The sequence below is a fragment of the Caloenas nicobarica genome, chromosome 3 (genome assembly GCF_036013445.1).
Source record: "Caloenas nicobarica isolate bCalNic1 chromosome 3, bCalNic1.hap1, whole genome shotgun sequence".
NCBI lineage: Eukaryota > Metazoa > Chordata > Aves > Columbiformes > Columbidae > Caloenas > Caloenas nicobarica.
Genome location: NC_088247.1, coordinates 92,683,294 through 92,699,256, shown reverse-complemented (window position 1 = coordinate 92,699,256; position 15,963 = coordinate 92,683,294). Strand labels below are relative to the sequence as shown.

General features: G+C 39.0%; 1 protein-coding gene across 2 annotated transcripts in view; it reads left to right on the top strand.

The window, feature by feature from the left end:
* PRKCE (protein kinase C epsilon) overlaps positions 1 to 15,963 on the top strand; it is a 292,898-nt gene that overhangs the window by 263,958 nt on the left and 12,977 nt on the right. For both annotated transcript variants that reach the window (XR_010605909.1, XM_065630857.1), the window contains exons 12-14: positions 895 to 1,033; positions 2,697 to 2,885; positions 7,954 to 8,100. Coding sequence is in view for 1 of the 2 variants with exons in the window: in XM_065630857.1 (XP_065486929.1) it covers positions 895 to 1,033; positions 2,697 to 2,885; positions 7,954 to 8,100 (475 nt within the window). In the remaining variant the exon portion in view is untranslated. The remainder of the gene's footprint in view (positions 1 to 894; positions 1,034 to 2,696; positions 2,886 to 7,953; positions 8,101 to 15,963) is intronic.

Genomic DNA, 15,963 nt, shown 5'->3' with positions numbered 1-15,963 from the left:
TTTATGTTTATTTTATTATTCATAAATAATAAAATGTTTTTGATTGTGGGGCTTTATTCATGCAAGTGAGGGTTCTTTTCTGCATTGACATTCCAGATCCATTTATAGTTTAGTCCAAGGCAAGTGGCAGGTAAGTTAAATGGTACCTAGCATCCATTGTGTTGGAACAGGCGATAACCATCAATGGTATATTTAGAAAATGTGCAGGCGGCAAGACAGGAAAGGTGGATATCCCTTTCTCAACCTGTTTTTGACCTCACTCAATTTAATAACTGAAGAATTGTGTATTTTTGACACAAAGACATTTGAACAACAAGTGATCAGAGACAGCTGCTAAGATGTGGTGTTTAACAATAAATGCAAAATATTCCTGTGAGATTATTTTTGAGCAGGTTTAAACTGCAGAAAATAATACTCTTAAGACAAGCGCATTGTTATTTGTCCCTCTCATTGCAATCTGAACTTGGAATTCCTAGTATATATTAAGAATCCAATTCAAAATAATCCGAGTATGAACGTACCTATTAATTCAAAAATGGAGAATGGCTTCATTCGACATTGTCGACCTATTTCACATAGGCAGAATGTTAGATTTGTAACAAACGAATCTGATCTTTTCCAAACGTTCTGTCTTGAATACAGCTGTGCTTTCATGCAGCTAAAGAGAGCAAAGGCTCAGTCTTGCAAAATGCCTGTCATTGCCTATTTCCTTATTGCCTTTAACCAGCTCTGTTTAGTGACTGCTACCAACTTTGCATGCACACGCGTGAAGGATAGTTTCTCAGTGGTGTTTCTGAAACCATCTATTTGTCATGTTCTGCAGCTTATGATGAAATTCAAGAGCACGTGATCAAAGTTTGAGAGTTGATTTAATTTTGGGCCATTTTATTTCAGGGACCTGAAACTGGACAATATTCTTCTGGATGCAGAAGGCCACTGTAAACTGGCTGATTTTGGGATGTGCAAAGAAGGGATTCTGAATGGAGTGACCACCACAACCTTTTGTGGCACACCTGACTATATAGCTCCAGAGGTATTTTTTTAAACTACACTAAGAATTACAGATATTATCACTCATCAGACTGTTACATGTATAATTTTAGACACGTTTTACATGTAGATGAAAACAGTAGAACGTGCAGACTGTGTAGAAGATAGAGACTGTGCCACGGTTTTTCCTGGCTAATCTTGCAGGAATTGGTTACTCCGCTGCTCATAAGCAGTATTTCTTGTTGATAGGAGTGGCAAAGCTTGGTTTTCCTGTTATTTATTCTGCGAACTTAACTGTATTCTTGTCTATATGCTCATTTCTGACTCACCATCATTGTGAAGGCACTTAATAGTCTTTAAGGTGCTGGGTGCAACTAAGTACTGCCAGCACTGGCCTTCAGTAGTTACAAAAATTGTTTTGATTTTTCATGAGACTTAGAAGGGGATGTTCATATGGAAGAGGCCGCATGTTTGGTGTCATTTTGCCTAGGGTCTTTTTGGGAATATAATTTTTTTCCTTTCTTTAAAGTATCTGCATGAAAGAAATAATACTATGTTTGTGATACTTCTTACCATATGGATGAACAGAAAGTTCTTGGAACTCAATATATGAGTTCCAAGGAGTGCCCAGAACACTTGTAAAGTATGCTGTTGAAGAGCTTCGTTTTCTGTAATTACTGTCTAGAAAATGTAATATCCATTCAACTAATAATCAAGTTGGGATCCAGACCTCTGTATTCAAATGTTAAAACTCATTTCTGTTTTCATGTTAGGACTGCGTTTGGTTTTATGTTGGTCGTGATTCCCAAATACAGCACTAAGCTCACGCGGTTCACCACAAGGCTTCTGACTGTAACGCTAGTGCTGTTTATGGAGACAGTGGAGTTGTTGCCATTTCAACTCATTTTAAGGCAGTCAGCTTCACCTTGAACAGTCACCCACTCTCCTTTCCCCAGTCCCCTGTCACGCTGAAACGTTGCAGCCAAACTACAAACTTCCGTGGAGAGGAGCCAAGAATTCAACTTGCTCCTTGTACAACACTAGTTTTCTAACGCCAGGTACAGCGCAGTGAAACTCCATCATGCTAACCTGCTACTGCCCACTAAAGGTATTTGCTACAAGGTTGAGCTTGTGCCACATGAAAAACTGTAGCCAGTTTTTCTGAAAGCAGAGACAGCTAAAGTGAGTCCTGCTGCCACGGATGGTACATTTTTTTAATGCTGTAGAAAGATCTTGAACAAAAATGCTTTTGGCTTCCTTCAGCCCTACCTAAAGGACTAGAACAAGTCTCTCAGATGATTGCAGCATTACAAGCTGGTTCAGTTTGTTTTGTTCAAGATAGAGACAAGGAAATGTTTCACATTTTCCACCAGTCTGTTTTGTATCTGTGATCTTTTTTCCCCTATAGCGTGATCTGCCTTGAGCAGTTTGGAAGGATATACAGCTCTCTTGTTCATGAGCATGCTCTTTTGCCCAGGGGACTGATAAACTCAGTCAGTACTTCTGAGAATAACTATGCATTGACACTTAGCTGTGCAAGTGCAAACTGCATGGGCAAGAAACCATGCCTGCTGTTACCCAAATCAGTGTGGGATTTAGCCCAACTCTGGGGGAAAAGAAGGGGTATATCATGTTGAAACAGCAAATGTGCAGCCGAGAGTATTGTCTAACTTGTCTATTCAATCCGATCTCTTTTTCTATACCAGATCCTCCAGGAGTTAGAATATGGCCCATCAGTAGACTGGTGGGCGCTGGGTGTTCTCATGTACGAAATGATGGCTGGGCAACCCCCCTTTGAAGCTGACAATGAAGATGATCTCTTTGAATCCATCCTTCACGATGATGTCTTGTATCCAGTCTGGCTCAGTAAAGAAGCTGTCAGCATTTTAAAAGCAGTGAGTCTTCTATTACTTGCTTTCCTCCTCTTCATGTGTTTTTGCTGGGTTTTTTTTTTTTTTTTTTGCGGGATTGGGTTTTGGTTTTTTGTTTTTTTGCTTTTTTTTTTTCCCTTGATTAAAATTGAATTTGCTGAAAGCTGTTGAGAGCAGTCACCGCTGGGAGTTCAAGCACAGTTCAGAGTGCCACTGTTAGGATAATGGAGCCTGGGATAAATTACACTGCTTGTGGGAAAGGAACAGAATGTTTGTATTCCACGCAGTTATACACCGTGTAAAACTGTGTACTGCAGATTCATGTTTCAGGGAAAACTCAACCAACTAGAACTGTGCTATCACTTTGACACTTTATATGCCGTGTGTTCACTAGAGGGGAGGAGGCACTATGTAATTAAAGAAACCATGTTTTTATCTAACCCACTTATAAAATTTCCTATCCCTCTGCCTTTCTTCCCCTATCATCAAGATGGGTTGAAAGCCCTTTATTTGCAGCTGCATGTTCTATTTTATAGCTCACATAACACTTCGATAAACAGTCTTACTCTAGAGTAATTGTTTCTGCCCTGGCTGGTGTTTTTCAATATGAGTAGTGACTTGACAGAAATGCGTGTCACCAAATGCCACAATTGTTTTAATCAGCCAAATGTGCCACTGGGCAACTTCAGTTTTTAGATTACCTTTCCTAAAGCCAGGTTTACATCATTACGTCATTAATGTAACACTGACATAAATTATTTCTTCTCTGTTAGTAATAGAAATAAAAACCAAAAGAAAACAGAAGCAGTATGCCAGTCCCCATAGTTTGAAAACCCGAGGAGGATTTCTGGCTTTAAAAAACCCTTGGTTTTTATTCCAGTTTTTCACCTTCTTTGAAAGTGGAAAATTTCTACTTTTTCACATTTATTTTTCTTTCAGCATCTGGAATAAGGGAAACTTTCAATTAAGAGGGCAACTGGTAGTATAAAGCCCTGCAGACATCTTCATATAGGGTTACATTTTGAAAGTATATATAAAACTTGAACAAATGCTGATTTTAACACCAGTAGACAGGTAGCACATTCTGCAGAACTGCTCATCTTGCTCTTTTAATAAAGATATCTTCAGTCTCATTGTAGCTGAGAGCAGATGATTCAAAGCAGAAGTCAGAGTTAACCTCTGAATTGTTTGCTGGAGTATCTCTTTTGCTCCATTCACCCTGCTGAGAACATGGATTTATTAAATCTGACCTTTATACGCATTCTCCCATCTCCCCCCAGATACCTCTCTGGTGACTTTTAGCTGACATGATACTTTTATGCATCCCTTTTTGTTCCCAGACCTTTTGATTATTTTCAGTTCAGCAATTAAAATGTATGGACATTAGCTGCAGAACTCAGACTGATATCCAGGGTTCAGGGGTTATTTTGGCTTATTTCAGAGAAAGCGTTGTTGTCAATATTCATATCTGCATCTGAATTTCACTGAAACCCGGGAGATTTTCTGCAGTGTTTTGGTTTCACAGTTTGTAAGATCTGTTCCTTTGCCATCTACAGGCTCCTTCAGCGAATCTACGTTACCTGACCTTTCTGTTATTCTGAATTGTGGAAATATTTGTTGGAGGGGAAAAGTTAAGCGATAACTCTTGGTTGAGCATGTAATACAGGAGCAATTTGTTTTACAGAGGAAAGGGAGAAACAGATTTGACAGACAGAGCTTTACAGTTATCTCATTTGTGGTGCAAGTAGTGAGATGGCTAACTGTTAATACATGTTATTCATTAACCACATGCAAATGCAGATACAGAATTGGGCTGCAGGTGTAAACTATGTATTTTTGAGAATATAAGTGCAAGGGTGTTAAACCCTCTAGTTTCTTTTAAAGCTGACTTTGCAATGAATTCTCATGAGGATGTTTTCCTGGGTCAACATTTTGATAAGTAGGCATAGTGGTTTGTATTTTGCTGTAGTCGCAGCATTTTTTTTCCACATCTTTCTGTCTAAAGCTAATTCTTAATGCCATTACAAACCTTAAAAAAGAGTTGTATCCATTAAGTAGATTTGCACTATAATAATAGATTGCCCTCATTGGGCAAGATGTCTTCATTGGCATAAATCGATAGAATATAATGGAGCTGTGCCAGTTTACTCCATAAAAAGATTTCCGCACGTTTAGCAACCTGCTGCCTATGCAACTATGGTGTGAAACATGTTTGAAACTTGTGTTCTTCATCTGATCCTTGTCAACATGCTGTTAAATGCAGAACAGGAAAAAAGGAGGAAAGAAAGAGGCGTCTATGTATTTTGTTGCTGAATGGTAGCAAGGGATTAACTTTGGAATGCTTCGTTTCCTCACATTGTGCTTTGAGGCATGGGTTTTATTCTTTAGAAACTGTGTATTTTTACACTCCTTCAAACAGCATATAAGGAATTTTTAATAAGAAGATGTTCTCTTGTGTTAAGTAACAATGTTTTCTTATTTTCTGAAGAAACATTTTTCTTGTTATTTCTAACCAAACAATAAGGAGGATAGCTTTACAGCTTGGTATTACAAAGCAGCACGTTGCTTATCCCATGAAATCCTGCAGATCTTATTAGTCCTGTTTCTGTGAATCGACAGGAATTGCTATTTAAAATTCTTTCCTGTCTGGTAAGGAAAACAATTCTTCATTGAAATTAGTTCTATGCTCCTTTGCAAGCAATGGAGACAGGTTGTGTCACCAGTGAGTGTTCCCTGTGTACCCAGATGACAGAGATCTCTGGGTACAGAAGCAGAACTCTATTTTTAAGCTTTGTTATTTATTTCAAGAGGCAAAATTTTAGGAGCCTGATGATCCTTGATTCGGGCCTCGAGTTGCTTGTCTATCTCAGCAACCTTTTGTCCTGGTGTCATTTAAGTCAGTAGGAACTCTGAGTGTAGAAGTCTTTTCTTTTCATAAAAGGAGGTTCCTGCCTTAATATTGGAAGATAAAACAGCAACACTTAACAGCTGTGGCTGTCAGCTCCATTGGCAACCATCTCAGCAACACAATACAGTTAACAACTGTCTCTACCCTGACAGTTGCATCATTGTTGATGCTGTTGATAAACAGGGAATAAATGTCAGCTTGTACTTCAGAAATAGAAGGTGAAAAAAATCACTATTTATTGCAGGGGATGAAATGTATAGAATTAACTGTCCACTTCAGAAGTCTGAGATTATTTCATTGTATCTGCATATGGGTTTTTTTGTTTGTTTAAGTATTCATTCTTAAAAATTGTTCTCCCTTATCATCCATTTCCAAGTTTATTGAAGTTTGGGAAGTACAGTACTAAACTGTACTATCTAGACATATTTTCATGTCCTGGCCTTCTTAAAAATGACATGTTCTGATGTTTTCCCTGCCTCTGGCTTAAAACAAAGATAGAGCATGACAGATACTAGGATCAGGTTTTACTTCTTTGATACCTGGATTATACGGTACAAAAAGCATATCCTGTAGTTTCCATGTTTCTGCAAAATGTGTGGCTACTGGTTCCAGGCCTGCTCACTCCAGTCCTGGAGGTGAAATAAAGCAGAGGAGTGTAGGAATGCATTTTGTGATTCTTCAAGAGACCTCACCAAAGCACAGTAATCCTTTGAAAACCTTTGTTTCGCCTGCCCATAGAAAATGTGACCTGTAGTTTAGATATGACTTGCCCACTTGCAAAAGAACTTGCAGAGCGGTTGAACAGAAGACCAAAGAGAAGGGTTGTTTTTGGAGCAGCGTGTATCTGTCAGGAGTCACGGAGAGAATTGCCTAGATGATCTATGTTATATCTTTTCAATGATAGCAGTGGTATTCTCCTGTGGATGGTTGATCTAACCATCTAAAACCATCTTAAGGGCTTCAGTAGCTACTTAGATAAGAACTGGACTACTAAAGCCAGGGTATGCATTATAGTGAGGTATTTTTTTTTAAGTTTATTTTTTTCTGCAGGTGTATAGTATGATGTAGTACCTAGGCTAAAAAGGCAATCAGCAATTATCACATTTTGTTTTATTTGTACACTTTTTTTGGTAAATTTAGAAAATGTTATAGTAACGGCTGAATATGAAGTTATAGCAAAGTTTGGGATAATTCTATAATATGAGTGTGCATGTGTTAACGAACAGCATATTCGAATTGCAATGATTCTGCGTCCACATACATTAAGAAATAAGTAGAGCAATTGCTAATAAAAGAATGAAGAAATAACAGAGCAAAATACTATCAGCTGCCGTGATTTGTTATCAATGTCTTATGCTGGTCCTACAGCTTTTTGCTGAAAGGAAGAGTAAGAGTTTGAAAGTGAGAAGTTTAGAAATGACCACACCAGAAAAGACCAGTTCATTCCAGTTGCTGCCACTAACAGCGTACTAAAGATGAAAGGGAGGGTGCAAATGTCATGGAGTTTCTCAAGGGAAGCTTTCTGCTAGTACTGATCACTCCATGTATTTTGTGAAACATATGGACAGAACACTTATAATACACGTAGCTGCAGGTGCTGTTCTTACTCATATTAGAATAAAATCCTAGAAATTAGTAAGGAGGTTATGGCTCTTCATGTATCTGCTTCAGTGGAGTGTATGATTATGCAACCTACGTACCCAAAGAAAATAAAAACCAGTAAGCATAATATGTAGCCCCTATCCCCAAAATTAATAGTCAAGATAGAGCAAATAAGATAAAATAAGAGCTATCCTGACCACCTATTTGGAAATGTCTCTGGGAAGTTTAATATTTTCTTTTCTGTAGTATTTTTGCCTAAAACTGGAACTAGAAATGCTGAAAGAGAATCTGTTCCTGTAGCACTCCCGGCCGTACAAAGTTAGGAGGTCTTGGCAATCAGCTGAAAGAGCTTCCTGCAGGAAACTTACACTTCAGAGTCTCTGGATCTTCTAGTTTGGCTGGAACCTCTGAAATTTGGAGAGGCATCCTTGTCACTCTTACTGAAAAAATAACCTTCTGAAAGGGGGCTATCTCTAAAAACTAGGTGTTAGGAATTGGGATGTGTAATTGAACTGCAAATGGTTTCCAGCCATTGCCAGTCATGTCTTACCTTTTTCCTTCTCTCCCTCCCCCACTCTGTAGTTCATGACAAAAAACCCAAATAAGCGACTTGGCTGTGTGGCATCGCAAAACGGGGAAGACGCGATAAAGCAGCATCCGTTTTTCAAGGAAATTGACTGGGTTCTTCTAGAACAAAGGAAAATCAAGCCACCCTTCAAGCCTCGGATTGTAAGTAGCAGTTTGCATAACATTCAGAAAAAACTTGGTCGTGACCATTCTAGTTGTTAGCTTTTCTGAGACATGAGGTTACTTGATGCAACATTTGGGGGTTGAAATAGTAACAGGAAAACCTCGCTGAAAAGATTGCCTTGTCATGGTTTCTGTGAAGGTAAGTGTCAGATTTAATGCACAGGAAGATGTTCATGTTGAGTCACATAAAACACAAGAGGGTTTGAGGCCCTGTTTTAATTATTTTCCTGTGTCCCTAAAGATACCTTGATTGGATCATGATTAGATAAATCGGTGTACTTACATTTTCCTAGATAATAATTGTTTCCATTTTAAAGTAACAAAAATATGTAGCAGCCCCACATGCAGAAACTACAAAAGCCAAGCAAAAACTTCCTCTGGAGGAAAATACTTAGAGTTCACCAAATGTCAGCTTTTCAGCTGAGAATGTGTGCAGTAAATTTTGTGCTTGAACATTACGAGAGCATAATTTTATGATAAATCCTTTGAGATTGATTTGCATCTTCTGACTTCGCACATTCCTAATTACAATGTTTGATTTCCCCGTAAATTTGACCAAGGTACTTGTTTGTTTCTTTCTTTAGATACTTTAAAAACGTATTTTAAAAAAGAAAAAATTTGGGGCTCAACACTGAATCCTAACTTAAATTTAGAGGTGAAAAAGTCCCCTCTGTCATTGCGGAATTGCTGTCTGCCGTATTTAATGCATTTACCTTTAGTCCAGTGAGATGCATTTGCCCAAGTTCCTTGTATAGGTGGTGAAAGCGGGGCTGCCTGTCTGGAGCAGGAGCCTGAGGTAGCTCCTCTGTGTCCATTCTTGGAGAAATCTCTCTCTCTCTGTAGCTATTCAAAAAGAACTCAAAGGGATTGACAACTGTAAGTGAAAGTTAGGCCTTGCGGATGCCTTTCTGGGAGTAATAGTAAGATATAGTGTTATCCTGTGGGGAAGATTTTCTTAATATATTTCTTGGAGAAGGGAAACCTTGTATTGCGGTAGCTCCAGGCAGAGGGATGCCTGAACCAGCCCGTCTCCTGGAAAGGCTGCAGCCAACTGGGCACACCAGCTCTGCTCCGGAGGGACCGCCAGACTGCACCTAACGCCAGAGCTGACTTAGAAATCTCTGCACTGATACAGGAAGTGTAAACAACAACTAACCCCGTTAGTATCTGTCTGAAGCTTATTTAATACTGTAACTAACTGCTTTCCAGTCAGGTTCCCCAGCTCTCGGATAGTCGCAGACAGGCTCTGTCAGTGTTTAGCTGAGTTGTGTTGTATGTAGCTCTTTCCCTGTTTTCACAAGAATTTGGCCTTTCATTTCACAGATTTTTTTCATTGTTTTGCTCAGTATTCATCAATGTTTTGATAATACAGTTATAAAATCAGGATGCACAATTCCAGAATAATTTTCACTTTCTGCCTTTATCTAGTAACTCCTAGATTCCTCACATCTACTCTATTTATTGGCTGTTTTCCTTTCATGATTGAGATGCACAGTCCCTTTGACAATAGGTATTTTTACAAGGCCTTTATTATTTTTGTAAGTATTCCTGCTGCGGCGGTCCTTCTTAAAAGTCAGGACGGATTTAGTATATCAGACATTTTTATTCATTGCTGATGTGAATACCTTTTGCCTTCTCAGTGCAGCTTCTTTCTTTATCTGGTAATTATTTCACTATTGTTATATTGTAAAGCCATTCCTATTTTATTCATTCTTGTTATTTTGTTCCTTTTCTCCTTTTCTGTTCCTTTAATGATATTTTAGTTGGATATTTCAGTTTTAGTAGTGATTTCAGACTAGTCCTTTTTATAACTTTCAAGACAGCTGCTTGTTCTTTAGTAATTGTTAGGTCGATTTTATACATCTTTATTTACACTTTTTCTCATTTGTCTTCAGGCTGCTTCTATAATGTCGGATTTTCATACTACTTATTTCCATATTGTATATGCCGACTTTCTTTATTCTACCAAATCTGATTCCTGCAGTCTAGTGGTTCTGTATGCTTCGTTTTTTTCTGAACTCTTTTTTTCGGTGCTGAATTCAGATAATATGTAGTGCGTTACAGGCATCTCTATTATTTTCATTTTCTTAGTCTGCTCTCTCTAAGGTATCTTCCCCAGTGACCTGCTCCTATCAACTTTTACTGATAATTTTTCTATACTTAGAAAGCGTGTACCTTATATAGTTACACTATGATCCATCAGCTGGTTTGTACCAGCTGTATAATTTTGCAATTGTTTGGATTTTGTTGTTGTATAGAAATCTTTGAGGAAGATCATACTGAAATTTTCACTTGTCCTCTTTAAACTGAAGGATTTGTTACCTGGAAAGTAAAGTATGACATATATCTAGGCTGGAGAGAAAGATTATTAATTATGCAACTTCAGAAATGGTAAAGGAGTCTAGAACAGTGAAGTTAAAAATGCTGAAAAGGGGATTTGGGATACTTGCCAAGCTAGAAGCGATTGCACTCCCTTTGAAAAATACCAGCAAAAGGGAAGTAAGTGAACACTAATGAAATAAAGTGTACTTTTAAATCTAAGTAGAGAGTTTCTCTCTAAACTCAGTTGTGGATGTAGTACTGAGACTCACTGATTCAGATTAGCAAGCATAACTGTTCCATAGCTATGCAATAACTATGGAAAAAACAAAACTAATGCATGTGTTTGTAATGTTTTCTGGTTTTTAACATCTTTCAGTATTGGTAAAGGGCCGTTCATTATTAAAAGTGGCTTGTAATGTTAAAAGGGGATTAAAAATATATTTTTTTAATATGATGTTCAGGAGAGCCTAGGTCTGTGAAAACAGCTATGAGAAGAGAGGCCAGATTATTAGTCAGAAAATAGACATTCTTGCATGTGATATGTGAGTGTACGTATGTGTAGGGAAAGAGGCATACAATGTATATATAGTCATTTGTGCATTCAAATTGAGATTTGCATGCACATACAAAATTTGGCTCACTCAAGAATGCACATATTTACATGGGTATTCCTCTATTTTCTGACCAACTATTAAGATGACTAAGGGGGGAAATTTTCTAAGTACATACTTAGAAAAAAAAAGGTGTATTCAAATGAGCTCTGGGCAATATAAAATGCTGACACTGAACAAGTAAAGTCATTAGGGAGAATGGTCAAACACTGAGGTCCTGTCAGACAATGGAATAATCTGCCAAGGGAGGTCATGGATGTGCTATCGTGGAAACAAACTTTGCTTCAGTTGTGCCTCACTACTCCACTGATCCCAAAAACACGCAAGTTCCTTGGTTAGCACAGATGTCTTCCTTTTCAGTTACCTTTTTTCATTTCTCTTCTATAATAGTTTTTCTGGGGAGTTATGTTACATGGTCCTCTAAGGCCTGTGTTTCTCCGTAGTTCAGGAATGGGTCTTCAGCTCTGCCAGCCTGAAGTCTGAATTTTTCAACTGGGCTTGGAAGAAACAGTGCATGGCTATTCATTAGCCAGACTTTTGAGTTTTGTTTGGTTTTTTAAATCTCATTCACTCTGTGAATGGTTGCAAATATATTCCATCTTATACCAGAAATATACCATCGATGTCCTTCTGGTTTGTACATGATTTGATTATTCTAATGATGTTTTGGAAGCTGAAATTTCTTTCCCAACTGTTTTCAGCCTTGGAATGAAAATTACTGGAGTCCAGAAGGTCCTTGAAAAACTGACTGTGTTTTCTGAAGGCTTCCAAGAATGCCCTGGGCAGAGCACTCATACAAATGGCTGAGGTTTAGATTGCTAGGCAGTGACAGGAGTGCCACAGCAGGTTGTGCCAGGTAGAGCCAATTGAAGCAGATTGGGTGACCCTGAAACCTGCTGTGAAAGATCTTTCGCTGCTCCTCCAGCTTAATGGCTTGGAACAGAGAATATGAAGGGATGAAAATGCACTGGGGTCCTATGATGTGTATTATCTACCAGCTCTGCCTTTCATGAATGCAGAATTATGAGGCTTTTTAGTGGTAAAATTATTTTATATCGATATATACGCTATGGTTTACTGTACTGAGGGTTTGTCCCATGTAGAGCTATTATAAATGTCAAGCTACTGTAGAAAAAGTAGTAGCTCTGGGGCACGTACATTGGAGATCAAGCAAACTTTTGAATGGCTATTAAGAGGATATTTGTTACGTCTAAGCTCCAGTGACCTTGACAGTGTCTCTTGAAAAACATTTTTGCTTTTCTTAAAACCTAATTCTTAGAGTTTCACAGCCTGTCTTGAAATTTTCAGAATAATATTACTCTTCCCTGCTGCTTCTAATGCCGACATGAACTGCATATGCAAGAGGAAAGCACAGTTTTAGTGCAGACACGTATCTTCTCCAGAGCAACTGTTGAGAGACAGAAATCCCTATGAGGCACTTTATTCCTATGTTGAGATATTTTGTCTCGTGTATTCTTCCTGGAATTTTATTCCATTTGGAGAATGAATTTTCCCTAATCAGTAGCCATAAGAACAGGCTGTGGTTTGCAACATAATTTATTGCTCAAGAACCACAAAAGCCTTGATAGTATTTAGTGACTGTCTGCTCTCCATCTTTCTTCGTTTCCATGGTTATGTTCCTGGCTTGGTTGAATATGTTATTTCCATTTTCAAACTGCATTTGCCGTATTACAAGTGAAAGCAAAGGTGCAGTAGATTAATTTCTTACTAAAGTTGTTGATATGGCTGTTAAGTGTGGTAGATCTTGCTTAGTGACATGATGGGATGATTCTGTCTATCCCATACAGAATAATAAGATATGCATTAAAAACAGTGATTGAAACAGATTGTCACTTCACTTTTAATATGTATTGATTTAATTTATATTGTCCCAAGTTGTTATTTACTGGCAAAGCCTATATTTGAAACAGTGAAGCAAAGGTATATTTTGTCGTATTCTGCTTTTTCCTCTATCCTTTCCGTCTCTTACTAGATTCCCTGCAAGAAATTCTTTGTGCCATTTCTGACAGCATGGCTGGCCAGCCGCAAGCTTCCCAGGCTGAACTTGTGGCCTGCTGACGTGCCACCGACATCAACCAGTGGAGCTCAGAGAGCTGTGCACAAGTGGCATAAAAATACATATCCCAGCCCCACTTGCCGGGGATGGAGGAACATCACGGCCCAAAATTTGTTGCTCGTTTGGTTGAAGTCAGTGGTAGCCTCACATGAGCACCAGTTTCTTCTTGGTTTTTGTAGAATTAGACCTGCACAATAACATCACTCTCATATTTCTTACACTGTTGGTCACAGTGGCTCAGTGCGGAGCTGTGGGACCGGAGGGAGCTGTTACACACTGTGCAGCAATGATGGTCTCCCCATGGGCACGCTCCTGTCCTTTCCAGCTGATTTTGCTTTGTCAGCCCATGAAACGTGTGCTTGCAGACAGACTTGTTTTCATCCACCTTGTTGTAAATGTCAGGGTTGGGAAAATTTGAGACTTTGACTAACATGAAAAACCTGAAGAACTCTGAGCCAGAGAGTAATACGAAGTATTTACCAAAGCCTGGTAAAACAGATGTTTGCCATATGTATTTCTTTTTAGCAATTAAGCCAAAGTTTCATTGCTAATGGCTTTATCTGTGCCTGTGGCAATCCATTCATTGCTGCCTCTTCCATTCCCACCGTTATATCACTGAGAATGTTTTCTGAATATTTGTATGTTCCTTCTTCAGTTCTCACTTCTTGGAGGTAGAAAGTTGGTGTAGCAGCTAAAACCAGAGACCTGAGAATTGCAAGATACAGTTGTTCTTCTACCAGATTTTCTAGAAATCGATGGTGTGGTCCAAGGTTCATCACCTAACCTTTTCACACCTCAGTTTCCACTCTGTGGTAATCTCAGGATGCTTAATGCCAAGTTCTGTGACAGTGAAGAAATATGACTGAGAAGTGTTAAAAGCCAAATACTCAAGGTCAGCCTGGCTTTTAAATTGACTGAACGTGTAGCACTTCCCTTGGAAGAATGTTCTATGCTATACCAGACCTCAGTGTTAGCAGATTGAATCTCGATCCTCAGTCTCAAATTTCCTACAGTAATTTGCACATCTCTCTCAGCTCTGGTAGCTCTGAGATAATCATAAACCATTATCAAAGTCTCTCCCCCCTTAGTTATCACTATATGAGCCGCATTGTCTGTATGCAGTTTCCTCGTGAACCTGTACTCCCTTACCAAGTCTTGACTTAAGGATGCCAGCAATGTGTCATCTTTAAATTTTGTGCTGCAGCAAAGGTTTGAAATAAAATTATTCCCAAATACCAAATTCTAGTGCTAGCCAATGATTGTGGGTTACAACCAGAGTCACTGAGCACTGGGAATTTTCTTTTCCCCCTCCCCTAAGAGTGAAAAACTGGCCAAATTTTGGCAGCCCTTTGTCAATGACTTATGACAAGCTGGACGCCCACAGTGTTTGGAAGCTGGGTAGTAAATAGCAAATACAAATCAGCACCTATGGAGTGTGCAGCTGACCTGTTTGTGCAGGCAAACGGGCAGAGGCCGCACCTGCCTCATGGGTGGGTGCCTCACTGAACGGCTCCGGAAAATGTCTTCAATTAGAGAGGTGTGTGTTTAAATTGCTGCAGCAGCCATCTGCTTACTGTGAAAAATGGCTGGAATCCTTAAAGAGGGACCGTGTTTCTGGAGAAAACTTTCCCATATATTCGCCTGAAACATAAGTTCTATAATCTCAGATTTGCTTGCATACGTGACTGCTAACAGGCAAAGATTTTTTTTTTATTTTTTTTTTTAAACTTTTTAATGAGGGATTTTTAACCTGGTGTTGGGAAATCATGATACTGTTTTGGTGGGGTTTTTTGGCACGCCTCTATTTTTTGTGACAGTGGATTGTGTCGTCATACATGCAGAATTATGACTTTGCCTTTACACTGTGGGGAAGAAGCCCTGTAAAATGCAATGTCATTCAGTAGCACCAAAAGGAACTTAGGAAATTACCGGCCAAGTAAATTTCTTTTTGTATAAATGTTCTCTCTTTTCAAGTTTGCTTCAGTGTGAATGTCCCTCTTTAAGGTAAGGCCTTCAATATGGGGAAAATGTCAAGGTAGGTCCATTTTTAGGCCTAATAACCTTGAGGTGACCCTTCAGTTTCATAATATATTTCCATTCAGTCATCAGTGCATGGCAACGAGCATTTAGCAGATGGGCACGCAAGAGGCTATAGTGCATGTTTTTGCATGAAGTGTTACTGCTTAGGGGAAACACTGGGGAGTGATCTTGAGACCTCAGACCCTCATGTACCATTGTTAAACATTGCACATTATGTATTCCCCACTTGCTGCAGGCATTTCAGGCATAGGAAAAGAGTGGGCTTTCTTCTGAAAGTGACACCGTGGTGATTAATACTGGTGTACAAAAAAAAGGGGTTAGAAACAGGGAGGGATCTATATTTGTCAGAATGTTTAGCATATATCCTTTAGAAAAAGTAAAGAAAAATGGATGTGGACTTTTGGGACTTAGCCTTTTTGTTACAAACAGCCACAAGGGTTGAAATCCAACACACTTTTTTAGCACGCTGCCCCTGCCACAGGGTATCATGAATTATTAATAGAATATTTACTATCAGCTGGTTCCTAAAAGTTACGCTTTTCTGCTACTGGTTGAAGTGTTAGCCCAGTTGCTGCTGATTGAGAAGCTTTGGCTGTTGACAGGCGATGAGGTTCATAATCTCAGTTTAGTTTGCAGTCAACAGTTGTGGAACAACAGTACTATAACTTCCTGCAATGTAGCTCACGCCAGTCGATCTAGAGTGTGGCTGGGCAGGGCAGAGAAGTCTGGAACACTGCTGCCTCTTCCCTCGACAAAATAAAGGACCTTGGTTTCCAAAGTGCTTCAACTAGC